The sequence below is a fragment of the Chaetura pelagica genome, unplaced genomic scaffold, assembly GCF_000747805.2.
Source record: "Chaetura pelagica isolate M959 unplaced genomic scaffold, ChaPel_1.0 scaffold74, whole genome shotgun sequence".
NCBI classification, from domain to species: domain Eukaryota; kingdom Metazoa; phylum Chordata; class Aves; order Apodiformes; family Apodidae; genus Chaetura; species Chaetura pelagica.
In genome coordinates this window covers 110,752-126,629 of record NW_009952982.1, presented here as the reverse complement: position 1 = coordinate 126,629, position 15,878 = coordinate 110,752, and the positions used below count along the sequence as shown (strand labels likewise).

Here is a 15,878-nt window from a genome sequence, read left to right as displayed (position 1 = left end):
CCCTTTTATAGATCAGAGATCACTGTTTGAGGAAGTACCACTGTCTAAATTAGCCAATTAGCTTTGGCCAGGTCCATACTCTGTCAGAGGCAGTTTTTAACCTATTGTTTATCTTTCTGCCAGTTATCATATTCCCTATGTTGTTTTCTTGCTATGGACTTACCTGGTAGAGCAAGAGGCCTGTTCCCGTCTGTCCTTGGCTGAATCAGTTAAAAGACACTACTCTTGTTTTGCTGGCTTGAAAGGCATTTTGTTTAGTCTTATGTTGGGGGAGAGAAAATGGACTGTTTCCCACACAGGGGAAGTTCCAGATGACTGGAGGGTGGCTGATGTGACTCCCATCTACAGGAAGGGCCAGAAAGAGGATCTGGAGAACTAGAGGCCTGTCAGCCTGACCTTGGTACAAGGAAAGGTTGGGGAGAAGCTCATCCTGAGTGAACTCTCATGACAAGTGCAGGGCAGTCAGGAGATCAGGGCCAGCCAGCATGGGTTTATGAAAGGGAGGTCTTGCTTGACCAACCTGATCTCTTTCTATGACCACGTGACGTACCTATTGGATGAGTGGAAGGCTGTGGGCATTTTCTACCTGGACTTCAGTTCTTGGCCCCTCACTACAGGAAGGACATTGAGGGGCTGGAGTGTGTCCAGAGAAGAGCCACCAAGCACCAGCGGTCCAGAGAACAAGTCATATGAGGAGTGGCTGAGGGAACTGGGGATGTTTACTTTTGGAGAAGAGGAGGCTGAGAAAGACTTCATTGCCCTCTACAACTAATTGAAAGGAGGTTGTAGGGAGGTGGGTGTTGGCCTCTTCTCCCAAGTGAATAATGACAGGACCAGAGGAAATGGTCTGAAGTTGCAGCAACGGAGGTTTAGTTTGGAAATTAGGAAGAATTTCTTTACTGAAAGAGTGGTCAGGCATTGGAACAGCCTGCCCAGGGACGTGGTGGAGTCACCATCCTTGGATATATTCAAGAAACATAGATACGGACCCTTTGGGGAGACAGTAGGTTGTGTGTTTGTGGGGTTTTTTGGGTGTATATGTTTGGGTTTGCTTTGGTTTGGTCTGATTTGGTTTTTTATGGTTGAACTCGGTGATCTCAGAGGTCCTTCCCATCCAAGACTATTCTGTGCAGCCTGCCCAGGGACGTGGTGGAGTCACCATCCTTGGATATATTCAAGAAACATAGATACGGACCCTTTGGGGAGACAGTAGGTTGTGTGTTTGTGGGGTTTTTTGGGTGTATATGTTTGGGTTTGCTTTGGTTTGGTCTGATTTGGTTTTTTATGGTTGAACTCGGTGATCTCAGAGGTCCATCCCATCCAAGACTATTCTGTGATTATGGGAATGACCAAAATCTGGAGAGTCTAGACATAGACAGAACTATCTCAGTTACTTCAGCCACCAGGAGAAATGCGTTAAAGAACATGTCAAGTCGTTTTTTTATGAATAACTAGCAAACTATTTCTTCTAGCCTTTTCTTCCTAGAAATAGTTCTTGTGAACTCATCCAGAACCTCACATGCTGTTACCTTCTCACGAGGAGAACTTCCCTCCAGGTTTTCTCTAAAAGCAGTTTCATCAGCATCAACTGTCCTCAATCTGTTATTTTGCTTTTATATTGCTACCAGGTACCTGCACCAAACAGAAATCTGATGATGCTATGAAAAGGAATGGTGAGGTTATTGAGTCCTTCAAGGAGATGGCATTAGACTGGAAAGTCCCAGATCCTACCAACAGATATTGTAATGCAGGTGGATCAGAACCAACTGAGATTGAATATCATCAGCACTGTGAGCCTTCTAATGTCTGTAAAATCATCTGGTAAGAAAAATAAGTCCGCAAGATAATTTTGTGCTTTACTATATGACTTGGGTGAACTGCTTATAGGACGTGATGAAAATATGAAGTCTAGCATACCTTGAAAAACTGAGCAGTAGACTGAAGTGTGAATGTTCCTGACTTTGGCAGATATTTTTCATCTGCATCATCAAATTCAGTTCTCCCTTATTAGTGCCTCTGCATGTCAGTTCAGAAGAAGACAAACAGGAATGAGCCATAATGCAGTATCTGAAAGCTCTGGATGAAAAGGAACACAGAATATAGTAAGCAAACCTGTGTGTTTGCTTTTAAAATAATCTGGTGGTTTAAAACAGGATTGTCAAACGTATCAACATAAAAATGTCAACATACAGAATTATATCTGTGAGCTGTGCAGGTGAATTTTCTTTGCAGGTATCAGTCCAACATAACATTGCTTCCATTCAAAACATTGTAAAGAATGGGAGGTCACTCTTAATTCAGCTGTGTGGGCATTTTGAGTAGGAGAGCTATTTGTAGTTGTTACCCTGAGGCTTTCTTTGAGTGGGGATGGGTTTGGTTCTGAGTTGAATTCTTCCTTGGAAGTAACCCAAGGAAATGAAAAGCCGTGTCTGTCTCCCTGCTTTGCAAAGGAACCTGACCGAGTGCCATGGTGTGGTCCCCCCACAGCCCTACTATGAGGCATGTGTGGCCAGCGGGTGCTCAGAACAGCACCCCAGCACCGAGTGCCAGAGCATGCAGACATATGCAGCCTTGTGTGGGCTCCACGGGGTCTGCGTGGACTGGAGGAGGCAGGCGAACGGGCAGTGTGGTAAGCCTGGGAAAGACCTGCACACCTGTTTGTGTGCCCTTACATCATACGGCTTCAATCTTTCCTGAGCTGCTCTGGACCTGATAAAAAGCTGGATCAAATCAGAGAGGTTGTTCCAGTCCAGAAATGGTACAAAACGTGTGGGAAACAAGCCCATAGTCCTTCCTGAGCAGCTCAGCAGAGGGGCTCTGTGTATCATATCCTATCACCTGGAGCTTTGTCACTAGATGGCAACACACAGATGCTCTCTGCCCGCTTTGCTCTGCTCTGAGGGGACCCAGTGGTTGAGGGCAAGCACTACTGTCGCAAGCACCTTGCTGAATACCTTGAATTCCCTCTTGCTGAAGCTGCAGGGACCCCCTGGCTGGGCAGGAGCCTGAGCTGTGCGGTCCCGCGGTCCCTGCGTCCTGTCCGTTGTGCATCCAAGGGCAGCCACGGGTCGGGGCGTTCTAACCCGTGTGTTGTTATGCTCCACAGAGGCCAGCTGTGCTCAGGGTCAGCTATACAAGCCATGCGGGGAAGCTAAAAGAAACACTTGCTTCAGCAGGTGGGTGATTTCCTAAGGCAGTTTTAAAGTCTGTAACTTGTAAATTGCCGAGGAAAGGTGAAGTTCACATTCCCCTGGGATTTAGGTGACTGATTGCCCTGGGGCATATTTCTGCCTCTCATTTGTTCCTGTTTATATTCTAATTGTGCAGAGAGGTCGTTGTGGACACCTTCCCCTCCCAGAATAGCATACCTGTGTTTGTTGAGGGATGCTACTGTCCTGAGGGAAAAATTCTGCTGAATGATCATGATAGCATTTGTGTTTCTGCCTGTGGTAAGAAATAACGTGAATTGTGGGATGGGAAGGGGGGATTAAGACTCTAGAAATGCACGTTAAGGGGGATATTCTGGAAACAGGGGAAATGGGAGAGACCTTGATAATACTGACCCTTTCTAGCTGGAGATGTTTCAGACTGGCAGTTTCTGCCTGCCCTTGTGCAGAAAGTGCACCTTTTAAAAGAACAAAGAGGAGGATCCTTAAGATGTTTTGGCTACACAGTCTGTGACTTAACATTCTGGATCTCTCATTGTGTCTGTTTCTCAGATTTCAAGACCTTTCTATTCCTGGCTGTGTTTATTTCCCTGGTTCCACTATCATTAAAGGAATCTGTAATTTATTTTATAGGTTGCACTGCACAAGATGGGTCAGTGAAACAGGTAAGAAAAAGGAAAATACTGTCTTTATACTATAGCTGGGTACTCTGACCTACTACAAAAAATGACTGCATGAGTTTTTTCTTTGAATTCTAAGTTAAAATTCCAGTGAACTGCAACGGCAGTGGGGAGGAAACCAGCAGATTTTATTAACTCCAGAACTTTATTAATCACTTAAGTTCAGAAGCAGAAATAGCACTTCATGGAAGTAACTGTTTCCTGGTACAACTACCAGGCTTCCCTTCTGGTAACCTATAAACCTGCAAAGGAAGGTGACAGTTAACAGCATTTTTTCTCACTTTTCCCTTCTCCTCCTTCTGGGATTTGAATTCTGATTTTCTTACATAATAACTTAGGGCAACCCAGCCCTACACTGCCTTGCAGTAGGCATCCATTAATATAATGCATGTTGGTTTTGCTTTCCTTACTACTATTCCTATTGTTTTCACAGCCTAGAGAGGCTTGGGAGTATGACTGTCAATACTGCACTTGTGATGAAGAGACTTTGAATATCTCTTGCTTCCCCCACCCTTGTGCTGAATCTCCACCTATCAACTGCACTAAAGAGGGCTACGTACTAAAAAGAAAACCTCGCTTGGATGACCCATGCTGCACAGAGATGGTCTGTGGTGAGTAGACAATTCAGATGTCATGATACAGCATCATTTGCATTTAGCAACAATCTTCAAGTGAAATCTGGTACCCCACAGGTACTAGATTAAAATAAACACACTGGAGTGGTTGTTTCTTCCATTTACATGCCAGAAGTTAACAGAAGAGACGTCCTCTGGTCCAGCTTGTATTCTAAACTAGTGCCATAAACTGGCAGATACTTACACTGAAAAATACCCCATGGATCATCAGGACCAGCAAGTTTCACAGGATTCTCTGGCTCTTGTCCCTTCTGAGATGAGAGGGTGATCCTTGCACAGAGATCCCTCCAGTAAGAGAGGATGTATTCATCTTACAGGCTTCCTCAGGGACTCCAGTGAAGGTTCTTGATCTGTTTTCCCTCATCTTTACATTTGCATCCTCCCAGTCCCAAATGCTTACCACAGCACAGGACCAGCCTGCTCCTAGACCTGGCCATTACAAGCAAATATAAGATGATGCGTAACAGAGGAGCCTGACAGTGGTGGTGGGATGTTTTTCTGTTCCTCATCCCTTCATGCTGCCAGGCAGGGGTCCATTAGCCCCCTTGGATGCCTTGAGGGAGTAGTAAGCACTGTCAGGGTATTTTGCCTTGCATGTCCCAACCTTTACATCTTTGGCTCTCATCCACTGCCTCTTCATTTTTTTCACCTTCTGACTCATTTACCTTAACCTCAATTTGTTTCTCTGTCAGATGTTCTCTGAGATGAGGGTGTTTAGTTTTTTTTAGAGAAAATAAGCAGTAACAAGGACCAGAAGTATACATTGAAGGAGGAGTTTTACGGTAGAGCAAGCTTAGAGATACTTCACCTCAACAAGTCCCAAACTCAAAAAATGTGTGGTTCAAGTATAATAATTTTCATAGAATCTTAGAATCTTTAAGGTTGGAAAAGACCTTCAAGATCATCAAGTCAAGTGTAATCCAACTACCACAACCCACTAAGCTATATCCTGAAGCATCACATCTAAAAGCTTCTTGAATACCTCCAGGAATGGCAAATCCGCCACCTCCCTGGGCAGCCCATTCCAATGCCTCACCACTCAGTAAAGAAATTTTTCCTAATATTCAGTCTAAACCTCCCCTGGCACAACTTAAACCCATTTCCTCTCATTCTCTGGGAGAAGAGACAAACACTGGCCTCTCTATGGCCTCCCTTCAGGTAGTTGTAGAGAGCAATAAGATCTCCCCTGAGCCTTCTCTTCTTCAGACTAAACAAGCTCAATTCCCTCAGACACTCCTTGTACAACAAGTCCTCCAAACTCCTCACCAGCCTCATCGCTCTTCTCTGGACATGCTCCAGGACTTCAATGTTTTTTTATGCTGTGGCACCCAGAATTGAACATGGTACTCAAGCTGTGGCCTCACCAGGGCTGAGTACAGGGGCACGATCACTTCCCTACTCCTGCTGGACACACTGTTTTTGATACAAGCCAGGATGCTGTTGGTCTTCTTGGCCACCTGGACATACTGCTGGCTCACATTCAGCTGGCTGTCCGCCAGTGCTCCCAGATCCTTTTCCACCAGGCTACTTTCCAGCCACAATTTATTGGATGTCCAGTCTTTGTCTGCAAGCAACACTACCTGATGGGATGTTTTGGCTTACTTTATCTCTGTTGTCTGTTGCAGAATGTGATATTAAAACCTGCATTATCAACAAAACAGCATGTGACTTGGGTTTCCAACCAGTGGTTGCTATATCTGAAGATGGTTGTTGTCCTATCTTCTCCTGTAGTAAGTACCATGTTTCCTTAAGTGTTTTATTTATTCCTTGAACTACTTCATTTTTCTCTAAATGAGTCAAAATTGTTAGTAGTAGCCTCTCCTCTTCCCTCTTAGCCTTTAGAATTGGTGTATATCTTTTTGGAGGTGGAACAACTGGTGCAGTTTCCCTGTAGCTAGTATTCAGTGAGTGTATGTTATTGATCAGATACAGAATGTCAGTTACATTGAACCTATCTAGAAGCTCTGCTACCAAATTTCCAGCTTCACTTACCTGATCCAGCTTCCCATTGGCTCTGGTACCAGTAAGGTTGTTAACAATAAAGAAAAGCTCAACTAATTTTAAATATGAGTGAAAGAACCATGAAGTGAATAAATTTTTCCATATTGAAAATACCAGGATATAAAATTACCCCCCAGGTATAGCATCTGGGCAGGTGTTACATGGGGGCTTCTGAATAACAATTAGCACAATGTGCGAATTATTCACCCACCCACCCCTTTGTGCCAGTTAATAAAGCTCAGAGATGAGCACAATAACTGTTTACATAATTCCTAGAACATCCTTCTCATTTTATATTTTCTGCTACAGTTCCAAAAGGTGTATGTGTTTCTGAAGGAGTTGAATTTAAGGTAAGTCTTCTTTGAGACGTCTCTTTCCATGGGTTAATGCAGCCTGAGAATTTTCTGAAGTAGTTATTGTCAACAGTCACAGAACAAGCAGGATTGGAATAGCTTGTAATTTTTCCCTGCCAGTAGTCTCATGTACTATTGGAAGTGTTACTGAATAGGTAACACTAGACATGGGTAGCTTGCGTGCTAAATGAGATGCTGCCTGTGCTTTAGAGTCAAGAAGTCAGAATTGTGATTGAATACAAATTTGAAATCTCACTGGATGTTGTAGGATTAATTACTGGGTCAAACTATGCATTAAATTAACGAGATAACATAATAATTAATATGACATGATTCATGCACAGGGGAGAGTCAGCCTCATGTTCATTTTGTGATTCTGACACTGTGCGATTTTAGAGATCCGGACATAACAATTTCAGGAAGTTCTTAAAAAAAAATAAGTCCCAAGCATAATAATTAATTTCTGATAGTTCAGGGGATGTGTATTTATTCTAGAACCCACTGATTTCTTGCCATGGCCTGTCTCCTCTCTCCTGTATATTTCTAGCCTGGGGCAATTGTGCCTAAAAGCTCTTGTGAGGACTGTGTATGCACAGATGAGCGGAATGTTGTGACACAGACCAACCACATCCGCTGTGTTCCAGTGAAATGCCAAACCACCTGCCAGCAGGTGAGTGCTGCACACTTAGCCTCCTTGACCACAAATATTGGCTGTTGAGAGGGTTTGCTGTAAAACTGGGACAGCGTAACTGGTTTCTCACTGCAAGAGGGCAGGATATAATCTTCTATTGGATTCTTTGTTAAGCTCTTTTGAAAGTGCTGACTATTTTTGGTGTAACAAATTTAAGAGGTCACCCTTGGAAAGATGCCCTGAGGGAGAAAAATTGCAAACCTGCTCAAGAGAGGTCTGTCTGCTGAATTATTTTGTTTGTGCCAGTTTGCTAGTGTCGCCCTCTGTCAGCTCAAAAATTAAGATTATAAAGAAACTGTGGTGGTTTGTTTTCAGGCACTTCTCAGTAATAATGACCTCAGAATCTGCACACAAACTGTTCAGCTTTTTCCTGAATGTAAACAAAGAGTGGTTTCTTTTCCATTCTTGCCCAGACAAAGCCAGATTCATCACCAATCCTAAAAATGGAGGAAACTGTTATACTTTATCCTGAAGCCAGCCACACCCACCATGAGACCAATGAATGCCTAAAGCACAGGGGACAAAATAATTGATGCATGATCTTCACATATCTGACAGCAGCAATTCTTGTGGATAATCGTATCATACCAACCACTGGTGGTAGATTGAGCAAGTAATCTTAGACTGAATGAGTTTATTTGTCTGACTTCTGTTTTAGCCCAAAGGAGAATAACCAACGACAGGATCTTCATGGTGACTAAAGTGCCCAGAAGTCACTCTTCATTAAGGGAAAGAAATTTTCAGCTTTGCTCATCACATTTAAAGTGTTTCCTACAGGTTTCTATAGATAAAGTAAATGAAAGGCACTGGAGAGACCTTGTAGCAGTATGTTAGTACTTAAAGAGGGCCTGTAAGAAGATGGGGACAAAATTTTTAGCAGAGCCTGTAGTGATAGGACATGGGGTAATGATTTTAAATTAAAAGAGAGTAGATTTAGACTAAATAAGTCTAAATATCTAACATAAGAATAAAGGTTTTATTATGAGGGTGGTGAAACACTCACAAAGGTTGCCCAGAGATGCAGTAGGTGGTGTACTAGGCTCTGAGCAACCTGATCTAGTTGAAGATGTCCCTGCCCATTGCAGGGAAGTTAGTGGACTAGATGACCTTTAAAGGTCCCTTCTAACTCAAACTATTCTACGATTCTATGAAAACAGAAGACTGTCTCATTTCCTCTGCCATCTTTAGTGTGACTTTGACCCAAAGGTGCTTCATGAACAAGACATCAGGTAACATGGCTAAATACAAAATCTATTCCCACAGGGTTTCCACTTTGTGAAAGAGGAGGGTCAGTGCTGCAGCCAGTGCCAGCAAGTGGCATGTGTGGCAAATTTTCCATTTGGCAATGTGACCGTTGAGGTAAGCACTGCCTTGCTGTCTACACAAGGCTGAATTGTCAAAAAGACCTCAGCATTTTTTGAACCAGTGTCACAGAGTTTGAGTTTGGGAAGACCTCCAGGAGATTTAAAAATGTCTCTATTTCCAAAATAAATGTAGTTGCTTACACAGCTGGCATTCTACATTGAAACATATAGGAATGGAAATTGCTTTACTGCAGTCCTGCTGACACATAGCAGAGAGGAAGAACTTGGAGGTACAGTGCTAAGTGATATAATAGAGCTGAAGTTCTGAAATTGCTGGGGCAGTAATCAAAAGAGGCAGTGCTGAAGTGTAGTGTGCATTGGTAACATGTTCAAGTAATACATCATGTCTTGTGTGTGTAACATTGTGTAGACAGGGTTTGAGCCTCAGGATAGCTCTTTGGTATCGTTACAGTCTGCTTCTCCTGTGAATGATTCATGATGCTGTCTCAACCACTGACTATTGTCTTATATGCTATTGTTTCTCTGGAAGCTTTATGTTCTGTCTCTTTTCTCTTTCATCCTTTTTATTCTTGATAATTTCCCTTCAAGCTAACTTCTTCTGTACCAATGTACAATTTTTGTTTCCATGAGGAGGCTTTGCATTTATCCCTTATTTTCTATCATGAAGACTTTTCTCCTCTTTCACACTTCTTGTTTTTCTTCCACCTGTTAAAAAAAAATAATTGTTGAAATCCTTCAAATAATTATTTTACTTTTGTGTATATTTTATTCAACATACCTTGACACATCTATGTTCTGGCATTTCTATTCATATCTCTGTGCTCAATCTGCCACCAGCTTGTAATTATTTCCACCGAGGTGGCCACAGGAGGGATTTTGTGTAGACTGGTGGGGGATGACTCACCGTTTGACTCAGGTCTGACAACAATGCTCTCGATCCCCTCCCCCCCCAGCCCAGGTAGGAAAGGAGAGAGAGAAAAAGAGAGAGACTTGGCTGGATTGAAAACTAAACTACACAGCTTTAATTAAAACACTAATGAATCATACAAGAAAATATATACAATTATATACAGATATATTCAGGTATGGGCAAAAGCCTCTCGCCTCCCCCCACCCCAGCAACTCCCACAGCACTTCCCTGAGCTGGGAAGAGTCCCGAGGAATCCCGGAGCTGCTGCTGGAGAAAGCAGAGAGTTATGGGGGTCACGAGAGATCAAGCCTGAGGATCGACAGTGATGGATGAACAGAGTCCTCCCTGGACGCCGGCCATGGATGGAAGAGAAGGGGAGAAGAAGAAGGAAGGAAGTTGTCTCCTGTGATCTCTGACCTTCCTTTGAGCTTACGTAGATATATGGAATGGAATATCTTTGGCCAATTTTGCTGTCCATCTAACACAGCCTCTTACGGGGGGGGTCACAGATCTCCCCATAGTGTCTGAGCTGGCAGAGTGCAGGTGCAGCCTTGAAGCCTCAGTAGTTAGAAAAACATTCCACTGTCTTACCAGCCTAGCAGAACACACTGTTGCTAGTTACAAGAAAGCTTACTGAAGGAAAAAAAAATCAGTAAAAAGAAAAATTGGCTTCATCCTGGCTCAAACTAGGACAATGACCATGCTACATAATTTGCAGATATGAGTTTCAGACATTTCAGCACATTCAGGGTGATGTGAACAACCCAGTCCCTTTGACAGATCATTGACTGTATTACTGTTGCATTATTCTGGTTTTATTGCTATACTACATTGAGTTGGGTTTGGGTTGGGTTTGTTTGTTTGTTTGTTTGATTGATTGATTTATGTTTCTTTGTTTTGTTGTTGTTTTTTTCCCTCCCCCATTTTTGTTCAGGTTGGAAAGAGTTTTAAAGTTCCATATGATAACTGTACCGAGTACACATGTACTGAATCAGCAGGCCAGTTTTCCTTGACTAGTACAGTAAAAGTCTGCCTACCATTTGAAGAATCAAACTGTGTCCCAGTGAGTATTTTAGAACCAGAAACAAAAGCCTACTGGATTGAGCTCTGCTTCTGGTCTGGGAGTTTTATTTACTGTTTCAAATGATCCACTTCAGTATTTCGTGATCTTTCCGAGCTGATCTTTTTTGTTTGAAGGAAAAGTGCTTTTTTTTTTAGCCCTGAATAAAGTGTTCCATGGAAGTCAAACAAAATTATTTGCCAACAACCCACACATTTTCCTTGTTGTGGAATAAGCACTAGAACTTGAAAGAGAAGAGTATCATGTCAATAGCAAGGTGGGATTTTTCATCACTTGGGAAACAACAGTGTTACAAAGAGCAGTTGAGTAAATGGTAACTCACTGTAGATCCTTGGGGAAACTGATGAAGACTGTCTTCTGATACATGGTGCATCACTAAGCAAAGAACCAGTACATGAATGAGCAAGGGGTATAATTCATGCCCTGGCTTTCAGCAATTAATGGTTTCCATTAGCTTGCAGAAGCTTTTGGGGCTTCATAGCAGTTCTGAAAATCAAAGCAGGGAAAAAGACAGCCATTGACTTGGAGTATCTTTGGGGTACCTACTGCACAGGTTAGGCTGTTCAATTTCAGGAGCAGCTCTCATTCTTTGGGGCTAGGATTTTTGGGAAGGCTTCAATAAGTCCTGTATAAGGTCAGGCATATGTTACAGGACATCTTACCTGGCTTGTGAGAGGATATGTAATTTAAAGAAAAATCACTCCCCTACTGGATTTTTTTAAAGCAGTTTCATGCATAACTGGTACACAAATAGGTCTGATGAGGAATCTGTGTTGGTTAGAGATGAGGAAATACGCTTGAACTTTCATCATTGCTACTAGATTGCTACTAACAATATGTACATCTGAACTGTTGTTTATGCTTACTTTCAATACAGGGGACAGTTGATGTGACTTCAGATGGCTGTTGTAAGACATGTGAGTGCATTAAATCACTGATTCTCTATTCTAGTACTCTTAGGTTCTCCCCTGTTTGTAGTTGTGTTTCTGCATCCACTTAAAAGTCTGAAATTTCCACAGGCTAGAAGACTGTTCTTACAGCAGGAGAGCCGTTTTGTATCTCACAGCTGAGGCTGAAAATCTGCCTCATTCTTTTATCTCCTTTTCTGTGTTTTTAAATAACTGAAATAACATTAGTTTGAAGTATACTCCTAATAAGAAAATTTGTAGAAATTATGCTCTGTATTCCACTATCTGGAAACTGCTTGGAAAAAAAGGGGTCTTTCTTCTATAGCAATAAATAGGTTGTTATAAGAGTCACAAATGTCATTTATAGCCATTTCAAAAACCCCAAACTCTTTACGTCTCCTTTAGGTCACAATTTAACAGTGTCTTTACGTAAACTTACACATAAGTCTTCGTTTAAGCTAGTCCACAAATAGAAAAGTGCTTGGACCAGCAAGAACTTGGTTTGCTGAGAGTGCTTATTTGCACTAATTTCATTTTTTTGTTTTGTTGTGTTTTTGGATAATTTTTTTTGTTATGCATTTAAACGGCAAAATTTTCTTAGACAACACATTTCAAAACATTTTCTCCCCAGTCTAAATAAGTAGTCTAACAGGTGTTCTCCTGCACAGGTATCGACCTGCCACACAAATGCAAACGCAATGTGAAAGAGCAGTATATCACCCACAACAACTGTAGGTCAGCTGCTCCCATCCCGGTGCCCTTTTGTGAGGGGACATGCAGTACCTATTCTGTGTAAGTAGGAAAACTCCCTGTCTCTATCCTCCTCCATATCTGGTCTTCTTGTTGCCAATGGGCTGCAGCTGTTTGACCCCTTTCTGCTATTTAAAAGGACCTAGGTATGAAACTGAGTGTGCAGAACAGCAGTTATTAACAATGTGCCTAAATGTTTTTAGTGTGACAGGAGTGTCTTATCTTAGCTAGGAAAAGAGACCCCTTTGAAAACACATCAGCTAAATTTATTAGCTAAGTCTTCTTAAACATGTCCTTATGTGGTTTTTTAACAGCTCTGGTGTTTAGTGGAGTTTTTTTCCTGCTCTTTGGTCTCTGCATTATTTTTTTCTTTCCATCTTGCCAGAATGAACCTAATCCAAAATCCACTGAAGTCACTGGGATTTTCTCTATCAGTGTCACAGGATCTGGCCCTTCATAGTAGCATCCTAAGGAAAGACTGTTATGAATAAGCAGAAAAACCGATAGGAAATTTTGCTCCTCTGCTACTTAGAAGTACCTCCATTTGGAGCAGCAAATATGGATCAGTTTAGGAAGAAAAAGGGTAGCAGTCTGATTTGCAAATCTCATTTCCATAGGTATTCCTTTGAGGCCAGAGAAATGGAACACAAATGCATTTGCTGCCATGAAAAAAGGAGTCATGAAGTGAAGGTGGAACTGATTTGCTCTGAGAATGACACAGTCCAGTTCACATATGTGCATGTAGATGAATGTGGATGTGTGGAAACAAAATGCCCCAAAAGGAAAACATGAACATAAGCCAAAGCAAAATTTTCAGCTCCCATTTAATTCTTTCCTAACAAGTGAGTAGTTAGAAAAGAGCTGTGAGTAGCTTTCAAATGCCCATGCTTCTGTCTTGTGCTTTTTCCTTCTAGTATTATATGGAGTTACAGAAATTGGCTTAAGATTTGACTTAAAATATTTGTAGAATAAACTGCCTTTCAAAGAGGACTTGTTCTCATGTTTCAGTGATGCTGCTAATGGGGCAAGGTGACTAATGCCTTTAGTTAGAATCACAGAACCACGGAGTGATACACCATAGTGGTGTATACACTAAAGTTATTACAAGACAATCTAGAGACAGCTGATGCCTTTCAAAGGTCCTACCTGAAGAAAGTGCACATTGCAAAACCATAACCACAGATACCACTTCTCGTGTGCATGCCTGCAGGGCTATGATGTTCTCGGCATCACTGAGACATGGTGGAATGTCTCCTAGCAATGGAGCATGGGAATGGATGGACACAAACTCTTTAGGATGGACAGGCAGGGGAGAACAGGAGGGGGTGCCACCCTCTACGCAATGATCAGCTGCAGTCCATGGAGCTCTTCCTGGGGATGGATGAGGAGCTGACAGAGAGCTTATGAGTCAGGGTTAGAAGGAAGATGGGGCAAGTGATATCATAGTGGGGGTCTACTACAGACCACCCACCCAGGATGACCCAGCAGATGAGATGCATGATAGATAGGAGCAGCTTTGCATTCGCAATCCCTGGTCCTCATAAGGTATTTCAACCACTCCAATATCTGTTGGGGGGACAACACAGTAAGGCTTCAGCAATCCAGGAGGTTCCTGAAGTGCGTTGATGACAATTTCCTTCTCCAAGTGGTAGAGAAACCAACAAGAAAATGTGCTGTGCTGGACCTTGTTCTCATCAACAAGGAGGGGCTTAATGATTAATTGGTGATTAAGGTGAAGCTTAATGGGAGCCTTGGCTGCAGGGACCACAAAATGTTGGAATTCAAGAACCTGATGGCAACAAGGAAGGTATGCAACAAGCTTGCTACTCTGGACTTCAGGAGAACCGACTGACCTTTTCAGGGATCTGCTTCCTAGGGTACCATGGGATAAAACCTGGGAAGGAGAGGTGCCCAAGAAAGCCAGTTCTCCTGAAGGGTATGGAAAATAAGGAGGTGGTTGGTGGCAGCAAACATAGCTTCACCAAAGGCAAATTGGGCCTGACAAATTTGGTGGCCTTTTACAATGGGATCACAGGGTCAGTGGATAAAGGAAGAGCAATTGATGTAATCTATCTGGACTTGTGCGAAGCTTTCAACACTGTCCCACATGACATCCTGGTCTCTAAATTGGAAAGATATTGATTAAATGGATGGACCACTTGGTGGATTAGGAATTGGCTGAATGGTCGCACTCAAAAAGTTGTGGTCAATGGTTAAATGTCCAAATGGAGACCAGTGACAAGTAGCATTTCTCAGGGATCAGTACTGTGACTGTTTAACATTCACATGCACTTTCTTCATACTGTGCTGTTTAACATTCTTGCTGGTGACATGGACAGTGGACTTGAGTGCATCTTTAGCAAGTTTGCTGATTACACCAAGCTGTGTGGTGTGGTCAACATGCTAGAGGGAAGAGGTGCCATCCAGAATGACCTTGACAGGCTCAAGAGGTGAGCCCATCGCAACTTAATAAAGTTCAACAAGGCCCGATGTAAGGTCCTGCACATGAGTTGGGGCAATCCCATGCACAAATACAGGTTGGGTAGAGAATTGATTGAGAACATCCCTGAGGAAAAGAACTTGGGATTGCAGGTTGATGAGAAGCTCAACATGAGCTGGCAATGTGCACTTGCAGCCCAGAAAGCCAACCGTGTCCTGGGTTGCATCAAAAGGAGTGTGGTCAGTAGGTTGAGGAAGGTGGTTGTCTCCCTCCACTCCACTCATGAGAGGCCAGCTGAGAGTCCAATGCTTATTGGGTTATCACTGTGTTTCAGTAGGGCAGTCTGTGTTATACTTCTGCAGGATTCAGTTCAGGTTGTTTTAACTAACCCCTTCTCCAGCTTCTTCCTGAGGTGATTTGTCTCACCCTAAGACTGGTGTAAGAGCCCTTGAGAAAGTATCAGTTTCTCAGAGCTGGGTATTTCAAGAGCAAGGATAGCCAGATTTGACAGCTGAAGTCAGAGGAGGTAAATTTCATCCTATGTTTTTATTCTGTTTCTGTATAAATGTTGGGTGTACCTAATGATTACAGTGGGAATAAGCACATTTAGTATATTGGGAAACACGAACAACAAAATCCAACAGGCTCTTAATGCTGAAGTAATGAATTATAGAATCACAGAACCATTAGCAGCCTCTGCACTAGCCAATAGAACAATTTGCTTCATTATGAATGATGGTAACCTGTAAATAATTTGGTTAACTCTCAGTGCAGCGCAACCCCCTTGGAAAGCATGTGATGCAATTGCTTGACAGTGAGGCTCATGTAAAAATTTCACATTAGCCCAGAAAATGTTCTTATACAAATCAAGTGCATGTATGCTCTTACAATGCAAAGAACAGCAGCAAAAGAGAGCATTTCTTTTTTTCCTCCTTGC

At 42.5% G+C, this 15,878-nt stretch overlaps 1 protein-coding gene across 1 annotated transcript in view; it reads left to right on the top strand.

Annotated features, from left to right (window-relative positions):
• Positions 1–13,293, top strand: part of LOC104387633 (mucin-5B) — a 54,480-nt gene extending 41,187 nt beyond the window's left edge. The window contains exons 35-48 of the mRNA XM_009996413.1: positions 1,629–1,821; positions 2,451–2,629; positions 3,107–3,176; positions 3,328–3,449; positions 3,801–3,832; positions 4,281–4,458; positions 6,108–6,212; positions 6,793–6,833; positions 7,384–7,506; positions 8,791–8,886; positions 10,697–10,825; positions 11,721–11,760; positions 12,420–12,543; positions 13,119–13,293. Of these exons, the coding sequence (XP_009994715.1) occupies positions 1,629–1,821; positions 2,451–2,629; positions 3,107–3,176; positions 3,328–3,449; positions 3,801–3,832; positions 4,281–4,458; positions 6,108–6,212; positions 6,793–6,833; positions 7,384–7,506; positions 8,791–8,886; positions 10,697–10,825; positions 11,721–11,760; positions 12,420–12,543; positions 13,119–13,293 (1,607 nt within the window). The remainder of the gene's footprint in view (positions 1–1,628; positions 1,822–2,450; positions 2,630–3,106; positions 3,177–3,327; positions 3,450–3,800; positions 3,833–4,280; positions 4,459–6,107; positions 6,213–6,792; positions 6,834–7,383; positions 7,507–8,790; positions 8,887–10,696; positions 10,826–11,720; positions 11,761–12,419; positions 12,544–13,118) is intronic.
• Positions 13,294–15,878: the final 2,585 nt, after the last annotated feature.